The sequence below is a fragment of the Corella eumyota genome, chromosome 3 (genome assembly GCF_963082875.1).
Source record: "Corella eumyota chromosome 3, kaCorEumy4.1, whole genome shotgun sequence".
Taxonomy (NCBI): domain Eukaryota; kingdom Metazoa; phylum Chordata; class Ascidiacea; order Phlebobranchia; family Corellidae; genus Corella; species Corella eumyota.
In genome coordinates this window covers 3724409-3743233 of record NC_137492.1, presented here as the reverse complement: position 1 = coordinate 3743233, position 18825 = coordinate 3724409, and the positions used below count along the sequence as shown (strand labels likewise).

The following is an 18825-nucleotide window of genomic DNA, read 5'->3' as shown; positions in this document are numbered from 1 at the left end:
TAAATATTGCGGTGTGCACAATATTTATTTTGTGTTGGTATAATTTATTTAGCCATGTTGCTTTGAAATTTGGTTGAAAGGGTAATCTTATTGCAATCATAAACACGTGTTATAAATCATGCCAGTCCAATTCCAAATAGAAAAGCATGACGGAGAATACTCGGCAAAAAAAAAAACACACGTGCGCATTGTAGCGTGCTCGTATTTTGTTTATTTAGCAAAGTTGCTGGCAGGTGGTAAACGTTTTATAAATTTGTTTAGAATTGATCTTACTAGTTTTTATTATTTTGTTAAATTACGCAAAGTCGGGTCATAAAGAATAATGTCGCTACGTGTTATAATATATGGAGGAAATGGCGCACTGGGAAAAGTAATTGTAAATCACTTTAAAGCGAAAAACCACGTAAGTTTTTAAATAATAAAATTTAAACTATTTGAATAATATTAACTCAAGATATATAATTTTATGTTGTAACAATTCAGTTAAATATGAAATTTATTTAGTTTTGAATTCCATTTTGTTATTGTTTATTTTTATTTTAGTATGTTGCTTCAATTGACCTGGTTGCAAATGAGTCTGCTGATGATAATGTTATTATTAAGAACTTAAGTTCGTGGACAGAACAACATACAGAAGTTTCTACAAATGTAGGAAAAGTACTTGGTGGCAATAAAGTTGACGCCATATTCTGTGTGGCAGGGGGGTGGGCTGGTGGCAATGCAGCAAGCAAAAGTAATCTCCTTTTTTAATAATTTAAAAAATGTGTGAAACTTTTAATAAAAAAAAAAACTGTTGAATTTTAGATTATGTCAAGAATGCTGACATGATGTGGAAACAAAGTGTATGGAGCTCAATTATTGCTGGAAATTTGGCTTCCCAGTTTCTTAAAGAGGGAGGTGTGTTGCAACTTACTGGGGCTTCACCAGCTTTAGAAGGAACATCTGGTAAAAATTTGTTTGAGTTTATTCACTCCCCTATAATAAGTGGACATAGAATTTATTTTAAAGGGCAGTGAAATTGGTTCACTTCTAATAATTGTTTGGTACTAATTAAACTTTTTTTTTAGGAATGATCGGATATGGTATGGCAAAGGCTGCAGTACATCAACTTAGCAAAAGTTTAGCGGCGGAGAATTCTGGAATGCCAGCAAACAGTTCAACTCTGTGCATCTTACCGTAAGCAATTGAGATATATGGTAAAATTTGGTGAATGGATTTGCTTATTAAATATAAGTTTAAGATCCAGAATACAATTTTTTTTTTAGAATAACTCTTGATACACCAATGAATAGGAAAAACATGCCAAAAGCTGATTTTTCTGCATGGACACCATTGGAATTTATTGCCGAGTAAGAGCCACTAAAAATAATGAAAAAACTTATAACAGTTTAAAACTTTATTTTACATAAATAACATTTACATTTTAAGGTTGTTTTGTTCATGGGCTACTGGTGAAAACAGAGCAGCAAGTGGTAGTTTGCTTCAAATCAAAACAGATGGTGGAAAAACCTCACTTAACCCGGTATAAAATAAACACAATCAGATTGACTTATATAACTATCTAGCAATAAATATAAAAAAGTAGAATGCCTGTGCAATTATGTGGTTCCATTGCCTATTTTTATAACTCAATTCCTGTGGACCTTACTCTTCAATTAGTTGTTGTATTGAAATTATATACGGATTAACTGGAAATTAAAATGTGCCTACTATGCATACCTAGTATTTTAATCTATCATACCATAAATATGTAAAACTAATATTTACTTTTTTGTTTTGTGCAATTGGTGTCTGTTTTGGTGTAATTCTTGCCTGGTAAAATGTTCGTACTATAATTTAGCTTATATAGCACACTGCGGTTTGTATAGAAAGTAGTTGAACAATAAAAAAATTCTTAAAGGTGCTGGACTGTATAATTAAAAGATTGATATAGAAATAGGTCTCATATTTTGGAATAATAAATTAACCTTCACTCTTTTTTAGGCCTCGGTATCATATATTTTCTAGTACTTCCTTATAAAAACATTAACTCTGTTTATTTTACGCCATTGCTAAAAAATACCAATTAGTGACGTATATAAATGCCTAAAACAGCAAAAAAATTATTAATTTAAAATATCTAAAATGTGTAAAAAAATCATTATTTATTAGCAAAATCAACTTAATCTTAATATAGTAAACACACAATTGTTCTATTTTATTTGGGTTTGTATTTAGTAATACAGATGTACTAGCAACAAGGCAGTAAAGTTAAAAAGTAAAAAGAGATTAAAACAATGTTTATCGTCTGTAACGATAACGCTTAAAATGAAACCATAGTTGAAATATACTGTTAATAAATTGACATCGAAAACCGTGCTTATGTGAATACTCCCATTCTCTGTTTACAATTTTAAAAGCAAGATCTTGGTACGGAGGTCCAGCTGAAAATTTCAAAACAGCAAAATCTGGTCTTTTGGGATCAGGGGTTATGGAATATGTCGGGGGTTCGTCCCTTGATATTAAATCGGGGTAAAAAATATTAAACTTGTAGCCCTGTACCACCTTTGGTGGTGGGCTGTCAAAATCGTAATGAGTCTGATTGTATTTGTTCCATTCAAACCCTGTGTGGACTCGATTGAAAAAGCGAGGCTTTCTTGGACGATATTTGTCTGCCCAAAGGAACACTTGCTGTGCAATAGGAGCTTCAACGGAAAATGAACATTCCTCCTGAGTGTCCATTCCCTCTTTTGCCTTTTTCACAAATGCATCCTCATTGTGTGCACCAGAGTCCCCAGTTTTACGGAAGAGTTTTCTCTTTCCTTCTATTGTAAGCCGATCTTCTTCTGCATTAACTATAACAACATCCGGTGGAAGATTTTTGACTTTCAGAAGTTTTGGACTGTATGAACCTTCGTCATAATCTTGGATGCACTTTTCTTCCCAATCTTGTTCGTTGAGGACCTTAGGTTTTTCATCTTCATCAGATTTCTCTGTCTCATCATCAGAAACAGCACTGGTACTTGGTTTATCTTCAATCTTTGTCTCCTGCTTTGCAGCTTCATCTTGATCATTGACGAGTTCCATCTTGAGTTTTTCCAGTTTACTTTTAAGAAGTTGTTGATGTCGATCACGGAGTCTTGCTTTTGCAAGAAAGGCCTTAATTTGTGAAAGAAGTGACTCCCAATACCCGACATCTAAACTTGAATCTCCTGATTCTAATTTCTCTTTAATCATGTCCTGCATTATCAACAGTTGATTATGAGTCTTACTGCGAAATATTGAAGACACATCACTTGAGACTGCTTTGTTTACACCCTCGCGCATTGTATTTCGAGTTGAAAGGCCATCCTCTGCAGAAATCTTTCGAAGAGTCAGCAACTCGTCTTCTGTAACAACAGTCATGTCACGCCAAAAATCAGTGTTTTTATCTTGTTCCAGCTCCATGTAAATCTTAATGTCCTCGATCAGGTCCTCCAAATCAACAAGCGTAAGACCGTTCAGGTAGGTGTATGGTTCATGCATTTCAACTCCAGACATATCTTCTGCACCTTGCTCTGCACTACTTGCATACTTGGCCAACAAATCAATAGGTTTTGCTCTACCATCTTGAATGCGAATTCTGGACCTCAATTTGGCTTGCTCCAAGTGAAATTTATCTTCTTGATCTTCCCACGCTTTGAAGTGCTCTGCCTCACGTTCGCGCTGCATCAGTTCCATTTCTTCATCCCTTAATTGTCGCTCTCTTTCGCGCTCATGTCTCTGTTGTTTTACTTTTTCAAGTTCACGTTTGTTTGACTCTTGCTTACTGTGCATAAATTTCTTTTTCTCGCCGTCGGCAAGATCCTGTAGTCCTTGTTTTTCTAATTTCTTGTGCCATACAAAAGTGTCCAAAAGCTGATGGTCGCCAAATGGGTTGTCGGTGTTAGTATACCCCATATATTCTTTATCCCAACCCATATTCTCCCTCCTTTTACGCTCTTTTAGTTCCTTTTTGGCTATTCTTCTTGCTCTTTTTTCTTCCGGGGTTTCCAATGCTTTCATCAGTTCTTTTTGTCGCTTTTTTTCTAGTTTTTCTCTTTCGAAGTCCACAGTTTTCGTACTGTTTTTAGACCTGGAACCACGTTCAGGGGATGATTCTTCATCTGATGAATTGCGTCGACTTCGCTTCTTTTTTTCTGATTTGGATTTATGTGATTTTTTTTTCTTATCTTTATTTCCCATTTCTAACTTATTAAATATAAAATTTTTAAAAAAAATGTCTAGTAAAAAAAACAAAGTTTAATATTAAAATTTAACGTTTACATATTAACTTTTTTTATTAAAATAGACTTTTTGTGGAAAGACAGATTTTAAAAGCCTTACCGTATTACCAACGTTAACCATTTTAGCTGTCAAATTTGTTTTTAACTACAAAGAATAGAATAATATTTATAGTTTCATTTTAGTAGTAAGTAATTGTTTCTTATAACTTTTCAACAATATTTTAATCCTTCCTATGCCAACATTTTCCTTTTTAACATCTTCCATTTTACATTTTCGGTTCTACCATTTTTCAGTCTAATTTTTTATTATATTAAACAATCATATGTGATAGAATGCCTTTATAATTTAAAAATATTTGCTTTTTTTTTTGAGCCATTTGGTATGCTATTACGAACAGAGAATAAAAATTACTGGTTGTAATATGGTAAGGCTTACTGGTTGTAATATGGTAACCACAAACGTTGACTTTTGTAGAAATTTTTGACAATACTGCTATTTTTACTTTGTTTTTAAGATTATTCTTTCAGTTAACAACGTAAATGCAAAAGGGTGCTGTTATTATCTAGTATTATCTGTTTATTCTGATATTTTAACTTATTTGGTATGCTACCATTAAAAATCTCTGGTCGTTATATAGTCGCACTTTCAGAATTTTGCGCACCCAATCGGTGATATTTGTGGCAATTTTTGACACTAATTATATTTCTATCTTGTTTTAATCAACATTTTTTAATTACGGAAATGTAAAGCATTAATATGCAAAACCATTATTTTTACTAACCCATGTGGCAGTAATTAACGATTAAAAAACGGAGTTTGTAATAAAATAGGGGCTGCTATTTAATCAAGTCCCTTTATATATTTTTACCTGGGGATTATATTATGGTTTCAGACATTAACCAATAATGTATTTAAACCGTTATTTTATTGCAGACATTAAGTAGTCCTGTTAGCTACGAATCAATTGAGAACAACATTTGGTAATTTTTTTATTTCTTTGAAGGTTTAGCACAAAATAATTTAAACTTTCGTTTGTGATTTACTTTGTCTTGGTTTTGGCTTCGTACCTTCCCTGAAACCATTGCTGTAAAAATAATAATATTATCACATGCAAAATATACATTATTACTTAAAAGATAATACAAAATTTGCATTACAAATTATCAGCTAAACTGTTAAAAATGCAATGCTCAAGTAAGGTCCTTTGGGCCGTACGAACTTCTACTTTGTCGTAATATAATTTAGCTGATAAATTATTGGAATGATATTCAATAATATCCCAAACTGTCAAAGCCAAATTAAGACTAAACCTCGGTAACTGATGTTACCCTATAGTTATGCCATAAAGTTTATCTTCCCACATCAAGTATAAATAAGAAAAAAATAAACTTAGTGCTTTTCAATAGCAAAAATTAATTTCGAATAGGAAGTAAATTTAACTCACTGAAATTTGCGGTTTACAACTTTCAAATGTCGCATTCTGCCAGTTCCAGTTGTGTGACGTCTCTTTGCTTTTCTGGACCAATTAACTTAACAAATACAAAACGTTTTAATACTTGAATACATAGAATATAAAAATTTAAAATAGTTTCAAAATTACAGCTTTAATATAATTATCACTTATTTACTATTGTATTTAGCTTGTGTTAAACATGATTTGGATCAACTGCATAACTCAAACAACAAATAAATTTGTCAAAAAGTTTTTCTTATTCGAAAAATTGAAGGGGTTTATATTATAGGGGATAGGACAGTAAGCAAGTGTTTAAAAAAATAAACCCTTTTAAAAAAAGAACACAATCCTAAATTTACGTAACAGCCAGTCTGGAAAGTAGGGCAGTTTTCGACAAGATTTTGTGCATGCAATCATAAAAAATAGCGCCACCAAGTGTTCAAATTCACCCACACTCAAATTTTCGGTCTACGAGTGCACGCATGATGTATGTTGCATATTTACGCAAGTTTTTTAGACACCAGGCGTGCATAACACTAATTTTAGGCATGCATTTCTTTGAACAAAAAATATCCTCTGCCTACACACTACTGCCCTATTTTCCAAAGTGGCAAAATAGCGAGTCAAATATTAAATATATATATACGCTTTTCTACTTATTTTCACCTTTTAGTAAAAAAGAAAAATATCCTTGTACTTACATTTGCCCATTTTTGCCGACTTCTTCTTTTGAATATGATAATTCGATCGTCCTGTGGTACGACATAATGTGTGGGTCTTATTATGCCGCTTACCAAAACTGGATGTTCCCTTAGTCTATAATAATAGAAATTTAGCGAATTAGCATTTAAATCACCTAATAGTATTACAGTTAAAACTAATTATAACTAGATTTATTTGATAAATAAAATATGGTTCGAAATTGTTTGATTTTTTTTATAAATATAATTTATTTAGTAGGTTTATTAATTAAATTATAAATTTAAATATGAACTTTTTTATATTTAAACCTAATTTTAACAAGCGAACACGCATTCATTGATATTGTAATATAAAAGTAAACTAAATTTAAAAGCAAAATACCGATCTTAATTTTTTAGTAATCAAACAAGTATTAAAATATAATAATAACAAAACAATTAAAACGAAAATTTTACACATTGTTTACTTATATTTTAACATTTTACTTAAATTTTCAACCAATATTTTTTACTTTAATGGACAGCGAAAAGGACAATTTTTGACGGCGACCAGAACGCTATTAAATTATTCAAGCGTTAAACTCAGACTGATTCGTTATTTTATAAAAAAACTAAAATAATGATTAAACGATATTTAGCTAGAGTTAAATCTTCATTTTAAATAGCAACATACAAAATAAAAATACCATCAACATATTAAAATTTCAGCAAATTTAATCTTTAAATTTTAATAATAAAATATATTAATTAGTGACATTTAAATGTCGTTAATAGGAGGTTTGCGATTCGTTGGGATAATAACAAACATACTAAAAATTTAGAACTTTTAGTTTTAAAGAACAAAAGTTATCGTCTTTCAAAATTTGTCAAATAAGAATAAAAACAATAATAAATATAATGACAATAACAATATGTTTCGAAATCGAAGATTTCGAACCATAACTATATTACTTATATATTTATATAATTTTGTAACGTTGTTATTCTTTATCTCATCTATAACTATAAATATACCAAAAATTCTTGATTTTATTCAAGAACTGGTGCAAAAATATTTTGTAGTTGTGATTATTTTATTACTAAACATGTTATTAGTTTAGATATTTCGATTAAACATGATAAAATATTATGAAAATGTACCATTTTGATGTTAGACTAGCGCTGGCTATTCCAAAAGGATGTTTATTTCTGTGCAGGGTTGCCACGTTATTTATAAAATACATTCTAATGTGTTTCCAAATTTATGTAAAATATATTTTGTTGTTTTTATTGTATTATTATTAGAACAAACTTAGTGATATGGTTTATTCAATTATTTTTTGTTTACAAATTTATTAATAAAATTGTTATTACTAACCTATTTATTTTGTACAATTTACTACATAACAACGTTTAAATGGTTACTAAACGATTGGGCGTAGACTTTTTAATTGTGTTTACAGGCACTTAGCAACATTACAGAATAAAATTTATAAAAATTTATTATGTTAAAGCCATTTTGAAGCCGAAATATATTTGTAGTAGTAGAAAATAGTAAAATAAATACCACTCACTAGAGCGAAACAAGCGTCATCATAAAACAAACCAACAATACAAATTTTAAAGTTTTAAGTCGAAATTTTTAAGAGAGGCGGCTTAGTTGCTGTAGAAACGTATTATTGCCGAAGTGTGATTGGACATCAATGGTCAATTTTTAAGAAAGTATTTTCAATAACTAAAATATTTTACATATATTGAAATTGTTATCAGGCAGAGAAAATAATTTTACGGTAGTTTAAAGGTGGTTATTTGTAACAAATAGCGGAACTACCTGACAAAATTTGTAAATTTTTATTATCATTTTGTAATTAGCAAATTAGAAAATGCAAATATTTATATACAAAAGTATGTAATAACACTAATTTTATTAAAAAAACGTTAATGCTTTAATTAACTGACAGACAAAAAATTATTTAGCACTAAATATCTCATAGGCAAATAGTTCTGTAGGTTTATTTTTAAAAAAACGATAACTAACAATTTGTAAATGCAGTCAAAAATGACAGTAAAATAAGTAAATAGTTACTAACTAACAGTCAGAAAGTATGATGCACTTATTGACTTAAAAATAAAAACTTGTTATTATTTTATAGTTGGAAACAGCAAAGTTATAATTAACTGGTATATATAAATCTGATGTCACATAGTTTAATTTGTTTCAAACAAATACTGAATCATACTAAACAGAGCTCAGTCTGGTGCTTTGCTCTTTGATCAAATGCATTTGGCTTCTGCTTTGAGGCATATGCACATTGGTAATCAGCCTTCGCAAAAACCTAATGAGACAAAAGCAATGAAGCGTGATACCCTGGAAAGTCAAATTCAATCCTCGTTAGCTCGTAAGGATTATCGTTCAGCTTTTTCGGATGACAGCGATTTAATCAGTGCTTCTGAGATTATTAAGGGTAAAAAAATTATTTGTGAATTTTTTTTTGTAATAAATTTTTTTTTTAAATTTATTTGTTTTGTTTTAAATGAATATACATAATTAACTAATTTATTTTTTGCATTAGATCAATTTTACTTTGCAACGCTTCGGACTAAACCAAGAAGTACTTTACATACTCATTATTTCTGTATTGATGATGAACTTATTTATGAAAAGTAACTTTTTAATATAAAAACCATTATTCTAGTTGACTAAAATATGTTCTGTTTAATTATAGTTTAAAAATATTTTTAATATATGTGATTGATATTAAAGTTTGATGTAAAATATCAGATTTTTATTTTAATGTTTTTTTTTAGTTTCTATGCGGATTTTGGTCCTTTAAATCTTGCTCAAGTTCATAGATACTGCCACACTGTTAATAAAAAATTAAAGGTAGGTTAAAAAATATATAAATTGTATAAAGAATTATATATCTGCAAGGGTATATGCAAAACATATGGACTACAATGTTGTTTTTGTTTGAATTAATTAAATTAAAAATCAAATTAAAATTTTAAAATTAAATTAAAATTTATTTTAAAAATATGTTTTATGAAAGAAATATGTATTCAGAGTTTCTTAAATTTCGCCATACTTTTGTAGTAGGGCCGGCACATTGTATTATTGATAATATGTAATTTTATATCCCAAAGTTTGGCTGATATTTTAAACAATAGAATAAATATAGAAAGACGATTGGGTTTCAATTAGATGCTATATTTCAAACAGTCTTTTTGTTTGGGGTTTATGGCTACAATAACATGGCATATTTCACCAGCTTGAAGGCCATACTGAATATTTGATGGTCCTTTGTTTTAAAATTGGTTTTATTCTACAATTAGCCAACACTGTTTTATGATTATTTTATTGTCCTACTCAACAAAACAAAAAAAATTTAATATATATAACATAAAGGTCAAATGCTTTATGGCAATAAGGAACTAAAGTTAATTGGGTTTTTAAATTTACAGTTCATAATTCAATTACTCAATTTTTATTTTTTTAATTGTAAAAAATATCAATGTACATATTAAGTAATTTTTTTGGTTTTTGTTTTTTTAGTCAATATCTCTCGCGAAGAAAAAAATTGTGCATTATACTTCATTTGATGCCAGGAAAAGAGTAAATGCTGCATTTTTAGTTGGAGCTTATCAGGTAAATTGACAAACTAATTAATTTGATAAGTATCAGAATTTAAGTGTTTATCAGTATGAATTGCAATCTAACTTATTATGTTATAGGTTAAAAATGTTTTAGATAGATATGTTTAAAGTTTTGTTAAAACAATTCTGCAAAATTTTTATTTTTTTTTTGTTTATGTGTTTGTAGATTTTACATCTTAAAAGGTCTCCAGAAGAGGCATACAGACCTCTGGTAACTGGAAATAGTCCTCCATATTTACCATACCGGTATGTAATCATTTTTAATATTAAATCCAAAAGTTTGTATATAAATAATATAATTGATTTTGAAATTTGTAAATTTTTCTTACCATTTAAATGTGATTTATTAATTTTTGCTAAATCATGCATAAAGTTATTACACCAACATACTCAGTTCTCTTATAAAAGATGTGGTTTACTTTTTTGTGTTCTAAAATCGCAAAATGTTTCATATTCTTATTGCCATAGCGAGTTCGTTTGTACTTATTAAAACCCATTGTTACGAAATATAGGGGGCATAACAATAGACTGTAAAAACTGAAAACTCACTACAAAAGAACATTATAAAAGCAATGACATTATATTTGATGACGTATTTCTGGACTGTTTTTATGTGTAGAGGCTTGAGTGCTATTGTTGTTTTATTTTTAATGCCGTAATTGGTCAACCACTGTCAGGTCTTAACTAGCCACACAAAACTCACACTTAAATTGGCCTCATGCTGTTTGATGTGTTCTATACACAATGTGTAATTAAATTTAAAAAATGCTAAGAAATTGTGGGGAATTTTGAGCAATGTTCTTTTGAATTGAGTAAAAAAACACAACACTGTAAAATTTAAATCTCGTTTTTGATTTTTAAATAAATTTTTATTTTACATTAATTTTTTTTTTTGCAGAGATGCATCATTTGGTCCTTGTTCCTACAACTTAACTCTCCTTGACTGTTTACATGCTGTAGATCGTGGCATGAGCCACAAGTTTTATGATACCATGACATTTGACCCCGATGAGTACGAACATTATGAGCGGGTTGAAAATGGGGATTTTAATTGGATTTTACCCGGCAAATTTCTTGCATTTAGTGGACCCCACCCACGTAGCAAAATTGAAAATGGTACAAAAAAAATTTATAATTGTGTTAAAAAGTATATTTTTAAAATTATTTGTTGCAAAGTTACTCTTATTCCACAAAATGTCTGATTTTTATTAAAAGAAAAACAATTTTTTATTTTATAAGAATGAAATTTTTAGGATATTTATTTGTATTTATTTATTTCGTAGGTTATCCACTGCATGCCCCCGAAGCCTACTTTCCTTACTTTAGAAAACACGGCATCTCATGTATCGTGAGACTAAATAAGAAGATGTACGATTCCAGAAGGTTTCAGGTAAATATTTGCTCAACTGATTGGATAAAAATAAGTTTTAAAAATAGGCTAGAAAACAAATAGGAAAGGAAACAGCTTAATTAGGAACAAAATGATAACAATTGCTTTGTTTTAACCACAAAAAAAGTAATTCTTAACAAAAAATTGTTAAACTATTTTGTAAAATACTAAAAAACAGGTCAAATAAACGTTTTGGAATAAAAGCTATGCGAGTCATACAAGTAAATAAATCACTCCACAAAAATCCTCATTTTCAAATTTTTAAAATTTGTTTTTGTTGCTTTTGGATACCCTTATAAAAACAAGCAACCAAACAAAATTTGAACAATTTACTATCAAACCTTTTATGAGTCACGTTCTTTAAAAAACAAATATTCCATGCACTTAAATGATAACGACAAGATAAATATATAAACTCGTAAAGTTAGGCGAATAACAGGATGAAAAACACTGTTAATATTTCCCTTACTGTTTTCTCTCTCTGGCAATGTTTATTTAGGAAGCAGTGTGAATTAGTTTAACGTGTAAAGCAAATAGTTCTCACTTTAGCTACATTTAATTTTGATGTTTTGTTGTTGGAGGTATTGTTGTGGTGGCCGCTCTAATAAAAATATGTTATTTTAATTAATTTTTGTAAAATATTTTAAACATTTTTGTAAAATATTTTAAACATTTTTGTGAAATATTTTAAACATTTTTGTAAAATATTTAGAAATTATTGGTATATATATTTAAAGTATTTTTGTTGGTTAAAATTTGTTTTGTAGTTTGTGAAATTTTGATTTATTTAGGTATATGTTTATCAATAAAATTTAAAATAATTAAAAAAATAAAGTATACCTTTTATATTTCTGGTAAAAAAATTTTGTAATATAAAGGTTTTGAAATTAGTTTTTATTTGTTCAAATTAAAAAAAAAATGTTTCAATATTAACAACATTGACAAATAACCCCAACCTAAAATTTAATATGTTGGTAATAAACTAAAAATTAATTTGACATTGTAACAATAAAAGAATTATTCCAGCTGTGCTTGTGGCCATATACATATTGCTGAAAGAAATACTTTGTTCTTTATGTTTAAATATCAACACTGTATTTAATATTGTTTCTATTGTGTAAAGGTTTTAAATTAATCTTATTCATAAAGAATAGCTTTGTAAAGAGTAACAAAGATTTGGCTATGACAGGGTACTTATATTTTATTAAAATTTTGTATGTTTTAAAATAAGTTATTTGTAGTTTTATTTATTGTAATCTTTACACTCCCTTTTTCATTTTTTCGATTTTAGTTTAGTCTGAATATAAATATTTTTAGTACTCTAAGCTTTTGGTAACATACATGGGTACTTCTATAAAACAATTATTAAAACTGTGTAAGTTAAAAATGTTATAATAAATGCTTGAAAAATTCTTTTTTGTATAGTTTTGCAAAATTTTAACTTTTTGAATATATTTTTACTTTAGGATGCAGGGTTCGATCACCATGATCTTTTCTTTGTGGATGGAAGTACTCCTTCTGATGCCATCCTTAAAAGATTTTTGGATATCTGTGAAAGTACAGATGGGGGGATCGCTGTGCACTGCAAAGGTAAAATAAATGATATTTTTATAAAAAAAAACTCGTAAGAAAAATCTTTAAATTGACAGTTTCTTTATAACAACTGCTTTTTCACAACAACCCTTTTTACCCCATTTCCATTTGCCCTTCCACAACAACCCCTTACCCTTCACAATAACCCTTACCTTCTATAACTCTTTACAAAATCCACTTGATGAATTTTAAATTTACCCCAGTCGAGTTTTACCTAGACAATTTTCCCCATCTAACAACCCTTAAATTACTTTTTAACCCCATTAACCCCTACCAAAGATTTAAACAAAACTTGCCACATAATTTATTTGTCACACTATGACGTGCAATGTTTTTTGGGTGAACTTTTATTCTTAAAGTTCAATTTGGCATATTTAGGCTTAATCCTGATCACTTACAACAAATTTAATTGTCAGGATTTTAAGACAGATTAGCAGACAATGAATTCGTTTGACCTTTCTTAATAACCTTTAAATTATTAACACTTTTCTTGACAAAGTAAAAAAATATAAATAATTAATAGAATTAATAGGCAACAAAAACAACACATTTTCGAATTTTTTTAAATTGAAATAAATATTTTAAGAAGTTTTTATTTTTTTAGATAGCTTTCGGAAAAAAATTTGTTGATTTTTTTATCAGAAATTTTTTGTTTCTTTCAGATATTAATAAAAATTTTAAATTTTTTAGCCGGGTTAGGTCGTACTGGTACCCTGATAGCATGTTACATGATGAAGCATTACAGGTTTAGTGCTGCTGAGTGTATTGCTTGGATCAGAATTGCTAGACCTGGTTCTATTATTGGACCACAACAGCATTTCCTAGAAGAGTAAGTTAACTTAGCTTTAACAGAAAATTGTTAAACAAATTTTTTTTAAATTTTTGTTATTTTTTAAATTGTTGAATTTTTAAAATTTTTTTTTTAAATTGTTTTTTTTTCAAAAAATTTAAACGTCAACTGACGAAATGTAGTAGGCATAAGTCTAATATTTACAATGCTCAGTTTTATTATATTGTTGTTTGATCACCAATAACCACTCAAATAAATGTTTTACAAGCAATATAAAATCCTGTTTGTTTGAGTATATTGGGCTTTTCATACGATTTAAACTCAAATGCCTAGCAATGTAGTCTTTAAAACATTAATACTCTTTTATTGGGCCAAATTTTTTTCATACTAACATTGTTGTTTTACATTTTAAAATATAAAAAATGTAGTAATTTTTGTAAATCTTGATGAATATGTTTTTTTAAATCAAACTAGTCAATAGCGCCCTTTTGGTCGAGATTTTTACTGTTAAATATGGTAACAACTTTTACCTTATAGATGCTGATAATTTACCTGCGCACTACAAACGGCAGTTTTATATATGTTGTAGGCCTATAAATTGGACATATTTATTGTTGCTAAGCTTGATTAAATATAAATCAATTTAATAAATTTTATTACACTTTGGCCAATTATTTCTCGTTTTTAAAATAAATGAATTTTTTTTTGTCAACAGCAAACAGCACAGCATGTGGGTTCAAGGCGACATCTACCGTGCTGAGCTGAGCCAAAACAAGGCTCGTAACCGTTTATCAATGAGAAAGGTGACTTCAGAGATTGACGACATCTCGATCCGAGATCGAAACAACAACAACAACCGAGATGATTTGAGTTATACTGAATCAAATGGAGATGAGAAGAGTGATACAATATTTTCTATTGTGGACAAATCTAAGGTAAAAAGGTTCATTTTTTATATATCTTTATCATTTACCCTCACCGGCAGACTGGTGTAGTGGTAAGAACACTTGCTACACCACACATGAGGTCGTGGGTTCAATCCCCACTGCTCTTATGCTGTAGCGCCCTTGAGTAAGGCGCTATAAACGGTATGAACTCCTGCTGAGCCAGCACTTAATCAGCAGCATATTTATCGGGCAATTATAATCTATAATATCCCAAACTGCCACAGGCAACTCGAGACTGGGTCAGAGTAACTAATGTTACTTTATGTTTAAGTCGCGCATTCGACTTTCCCACATCGAGGATAAAGATATATACAAAAAAAAGGTTTATTTTTTATGTACATTTATTCCTTATCTCAAAAATTTTTTTATTTACTTTGTTACCCTTAAAATGACTTCACATCCTAAACATAGGATTTTTTACTCCGATCTGGTCTCTAGTTGCTTATTGTCTATTTTATATATTTTTGCTTATATTGAGGTAAAAATGTTTATTTTTTTATTTTATTCTTGAAAACGACCTAACGGCGAAACATAACATTTTCTACTTCAACCCAAATCTGGTTGCTTTTGAGTTTTACATTTGATTAATATAATTGCCTGATAATTGACCACAAGATTGTTATATTTTAAATTTAATCTATAATAAATAAATTGCATTTATTTAATTGATTTAGATAATATTTAAACAAAATCCGCTTTATTTTATATACTATTTAGTATAAAGATATTCTTATTTTAAACACATTGAGATATATATATTTTACATTAGTTGTTGGGTATTTAAAATTGTTTCTAATTAGAAACATTTTTGTTTAGGGTTTTTTTGATTGTTTAACTTTAATCGATAAATAACTTTTCACTTGAGATTGAGGACTTTTTGTTGTTGTTAGGTTGTAAGTGGGTCAAGTTGTACTTTAAATTTACAAGTCCTAAAATCGGATTTTAACTGAAATAAAATAATTTAAATTTTTACATAAATTTTTTTAATAAAAGGTGATTTTGATGTCATTTAGAGTTCAGTGTTTTCGAACTTGTTTTATTTAATAATTTATAACGAATTTTTTTTAAATCCTTTTTATTTTTGTATTGTGCAAAATTTAAATTAATTAGCTTGGCTTTTTTTAAATTTAGGTTTTTTAAATAAATGATTGTTGACATTTAGTAAATCAATTATTTTGCCCTTTATTAAACAAAACTAAAGTCATGTTTTTCTTGAAATCTTGTTCAAATACATAATATTGATTGCAGCATAAATTCATTTTCTTTTTTTTTATGTGTTTTCTAAATATTCAATATTCTTAAAAATAGGATTATACATTTTTTTAATTATATTTCGTTCAATATTGCATTATCAGTATTGTGAATATTTTTTTTAAAATCTAATAACTTAAAATTACTACGAGTTTTCAACATTTAAAAATTATATTTTGCATATATTTTAATACATTTTTTCTTGGAAATCTAAACTCGTTTTTAACACACAGGAGTATGGAATAACAACTAGGAGTAGATCTGGTGCTGCATTATCACAAGGGGATAGATTGAGAGCTGCAAAGGCAAGAAGACACCCTAGGTCTGCTACTACAGGCAACGTCAAGTAAGTAGCACCAACTTTTTTAAAACAGAATTTTTTAAAGTAAAAACCTATATTTTAAATTTTAAGTTATTTATTCTATTTTTTTTTAAAATATTATTTATTGTAGACCCTAACTTTGTCTTTTAACAGGGTTGATGATGTTAGAATGCACCCCCGTTCACCCTCACAACCCGCCTCACGTCCTGTTAGACATTCAGCTGGGGCTTACGGGACCGGGGGTTACACCTCACCCACTTACGACTCCCTAATTGACTCCAACTCAGTGACATCACCCCTTAAATCCAAGTTTTCGGCACGGGCAGTAACCCGAAGTAAAACTAGATCATCAAGTGCTAGCTTAAATGCTAAAAAGTAAGCTGAATTTGCATTATTTTGCATGGTATATAGCATGGTTAAAACTAAATAGTAAATAAGTGCATGGCTTGGAAAGAGTGAAGCATGATATAAACATGTACATAGGTAAACTCTTAATTTAAAGTTTTGCCATTTTTATTTATTTAAAGCCCCTAAAAATTGCCGAGTTACCTATGTACATGTTAGTTATTGTTGCTTCATTAGTTATCCAGCATTGAGCAGTCTTCTAGATGAAGAGAAGATAGACACATCCCGGGATCACCTGCGCACATCCCATGGATCCTACTCCCTTAGGAGTAAGACTCATCACCCCTCCGAGAATCACAACTCCTACTCCAAAAAACAGACGGACTTTTCCGAGTCCCGGTATGCCACGAACAGGAGTGGTGACTCTCGGTTTCGAAGCAAGTCACAACCAAGTCATGACCTTAGTTTGCATGGCTCGCAGGTCAAATATCTTTCTCGATCTCAACCTGTAAGTTCTGTCCAAATGTTTTTATATTAAAAGTTTATTATTTTTTGGCTTAGATTTTAACTAATGAAGCAACAATTTGATAACAGCAGCTAATCAAATATAACATCAGTTAATAATTTCTAGAACCATGTGTAAAATCTTTTTTATTTTTTCGTATTTTAATATTTTCGTTCCTTGTAGAATATTTTAATCAAGTAGAATTTAGAAATTAAATTTAGTTGCCTTTAGTAATAATATTTTAGTTTAGCTATTTGTAAGCCTTATTTTTAGGTTTTGGTTATTTACATTTTTTTATAATTTGTGATTGCAATGATACCAACGGAAATTTTTTTTTACCTTGGCATTTGTAATGTTATATTAACAACATAGTTGTTGTTAAATTGCATGTTAAAACATAATTTCTGACTTTACCAGCATGTTTATGTTTGAAAACTTAACCAATTTTCATAACAGAATAACTATAACTTAAGATAACATAACTGTACTTTATATAAAACCATTAATTTTAACTTAGATTTACATTTTTAGACCACTTTTCAAACTTTTTAGTAATATTAACTTTTTCTTTGTTTTTAAACAGTCGGTCTAGTCCAAGGTCTTACAGCACCCGCGCTAGTGCAAAACTGTACACCTAGTAGTTAGTTTTAACTACAATTGACTCCTTAGTATGTCAACCACTTTAATCTGCACACACTGTTTGCAAATACCACTAACTCAAGACTGCACTAAACTTATCAGAGATTTCGAAAAAGAATGGTTGAAATTCAACACTGTTTATTAGTCAATTTTCGGGTCTAATCATGAAGTTTTTATTCTATTTTGTGATTTTCTGCACATTTTGAATAGTTTATGCTGTCGATAGACTTATGTTCCTAACTGTGGATTTACGTCTTCGCACAAAAGAGATTAAAATTTTTCTAATTTCTAAAAGCACATAGGCTTTGACACTAGGCGCTTTATATAAATAAGCCCTGCCAATGCTTAAGTGATCAAATAAGTCTTTTAAACTGGCTTTAAATTGTCAACGATATATTTTTTAGATTTTTACTGTTGATAATACTACTGTTGTGCTTTTAATTTTTTGTCGGTGTAATTTTTTATAACTGGTACATTTTATAAATTTAAGTGCCTTACATTTATTATAGCCTATTTCTTCTGTATATTAGTAATTAAGAAATGGCCTAATTTGCCAAATTCGTTTTCTTTTTTTTGATATTCTTATTATTTTAAATGCTTTTATTTTTTGATGCTCCTAAAAAGGTGCACTTTTTTATAAGTACCCCTTTTTACCTTAAGATATTATAATTTTTGATTGAAAATTAATGTTTTTGTTTTAATACTTTGGTATATGTTTACCCAATAATTGGGAGCATTTTTTAAATAATGTTTGTTGCATTTTTTTGTATGTTCACAAAGATTTGTTTTATTTTTTTCGCTATATATTTTTGTAATTCCATTTTGTATTTTAGAGTGTCATCTTAAAGTAAAGACCAAAAGTTATTTAATTGTAAACCCATAAAAAATACATTTCAATTAATAATAAAACCATTGTAGGAATAAAATTAATATTTTTTTGGCTTGTTAAATATTACTGCCAATAATAACTTTAAATTTCTGTTAATTTTTATATGGACCAAACTTTTTTTC

General features: G+C 28.9%; 4 protein-coding genes across 5 annotated transcripts; 2 read left to right on the top strand and 2 right to left on the bottom strand.

Moving 5' to 3' along the window:
* The first annotated feature begins 234 nt into the window (after nucleotides 1–234).
* On the top strand, nucleotides 235–1894 carry LOC145744860 (dihydropteridine reductase-like). Its single transcript, XM_082562820.1, has 6 exons — nucleotides 235–403; nucleotides 544–733; nucleotides 805–945; nucleotides 1068–1176; nucleotides 1266–1349; nucleotides 1429–1894. Exons 1-6 carry the CDS (start codon nucleotides 323–325, stop codon nucleotides 1526–1528), a joined length of 705 nt encoding a protein of 234 aa, XP_082418946.1. The 5' UTR covers nucleotides 235–322; the 3' UTR covers nucleotides 1529–1894.
* Nucleotides 1895–2206: 312 nt separating this feature from the next.
* Nucleotides 2207–4237, bottom strand: LOC145744948 (splicing factor Cactin-like). The gene has a single exon (XM_082562923.1). The coding sequence runs from the start codon at nucleotides 4201–4203 to the stop codon at nucleotides 2281–2283; it is 1923 nt and encodes a 640-aa protein (XP_082419049.1). The 5' UTR covers nucleotides 4204–4237; the 3' UTR covers nucleotides 2207–2280.
* A 980-nt stretch (nucleotides 4238–5217) lies between these two features.
* Nucleotides 5218–7593, bottom strand: LOC145745245 (large ribosomal subunit protein eL37A-like). Its single transcript, XM_082563257.1, has 4 exons — nucleotides 7540–7593; nucleotides 6400–6514; nucleotides 5690–5774; nucleotides 5218–5329 (listed from the first exon to the last, which is right to left on the bottom strand). Exons 1-4 carry the CDS (start codon nucleotides 7540–7542, stop codon nucleotides 5266–5268), a joined length of 267 nt encoding a protein of 88 aa, XP_082419383.1. The 5' UTR covers nucleotides 7543–7593; the 3' UTR covers nucleotides 5218–5265.
* A 943-nt stretch (nucleotides 7594–8536) lies between these two features.
* On the top strand, nucleotides 8537–18786 carry LOC145746307 (dual specificity protein phosphatase CDC14A-like). 2 transcript variants are annotated; one of them, XM_082564564.1, is made up of 14 exons: nucleotides 8537–8843; nucleotides 8952–9042; nucleotides 9187–9262; nucleotides 9932–10024; nucleotides 10199–10278; nucleotides 10931–11148; nucleotides 11316–11422; nucleotides 12889–13012; nucleotides 13706–13844; nucleotides 14521–14740; nucleotides 16237–16349; nucleotides 16479–16700; nucleotides 16908–17178; nucleotides 17759–18786. In XM_082564564.1, the coding sequence occupies exons 1-14, from the start codon at nucleotides 8657–8659 to the stop codon at nucleotides 17765–17767; spliced, it is 1950 nt and encodes a 649-aa protein (XP_082420690.1). In that variant the 5' UTR covers nucleotides 8537–8656; the 3' UTR covers nucleotides 17768–18786. The 2 variants fall into 2 exon arrangements, with proteins under 2 accessions (XP_082420690.1, XP_082420691.1); XM_082564565.1 differs by lacking the exon at nucleotides 16908–17178 and having other exon boundaries at nucleotides 17759–18784.
* Nucleotides 18787–18825: the final 39 nt, after the last annotated feature.

Bases quoted from the DNA above. Each gene is read 5' to 3' on its own strand.
- LOC145744860 (XM_082562820.1), top strand. From the start codon at position 323: ATGTCGCTACGTGTTATAATATATGGAGGAAATGGCGCACTGGGAAAA. The intron at 404-543 runs GTAAGTTTTTAA...TTTTTATTTTAG, and splicing joins ACTTTAAAGCGAAAAACCAC to TATGTTGCTTCAATTGACCT. The intron at 734-804 runs GTAATCTCCTTT...GTTGAATTTTAG, and splicing joins TGGCAATGCAGCAAGCAAAA to ATTATGTCAAGAATGCTGAC.
- LOC145744948 (XM_082562923.1), bottom strand. From the start codon at position 4,203: ATGGGAAATAAAGATAAGAAAAAAAAATCACATAAATCCAAATCAGAA.
- LOC145745245 (XM_082563257.1), bottom strand. The intron at 5,775-6,399 runs GTAAGTACAAGG...GTATTTGTTAAG, and splicing joins GTCGGCAAAAATGGGCAAAT to TTAATTGGTCCAGAAAAGCA. The intron at 5,330-5,689 runs GTGAGTTAAATT...TTATTTTTACAG, and splicing joins GTTGTAAACCGCAAATTTCA to CAATGGTTTCAGGGAAGGTA.
- LOC145746307 (XM_082564564.1), top strand. From the start codon at position 8,657: ATGCATTTGGCTTCTGCTTTGAGGCATATGCACATTGGTAATCAGCCT. The intron at 8,844-8,951 runs GTAAAAAAATTA...TTTTTGCATTAG, and splicing joins TGCTTCTGAGATTATTAAGG to ATCAATTTTACTTTGCAACG. The intron at 10,279-10,930 runs GTATGTAATCAT...TTTTTTTTGCAG, and splicing joins CCTCCATATTTACCATACCG to AGATGCATCATTTGGTCCTT.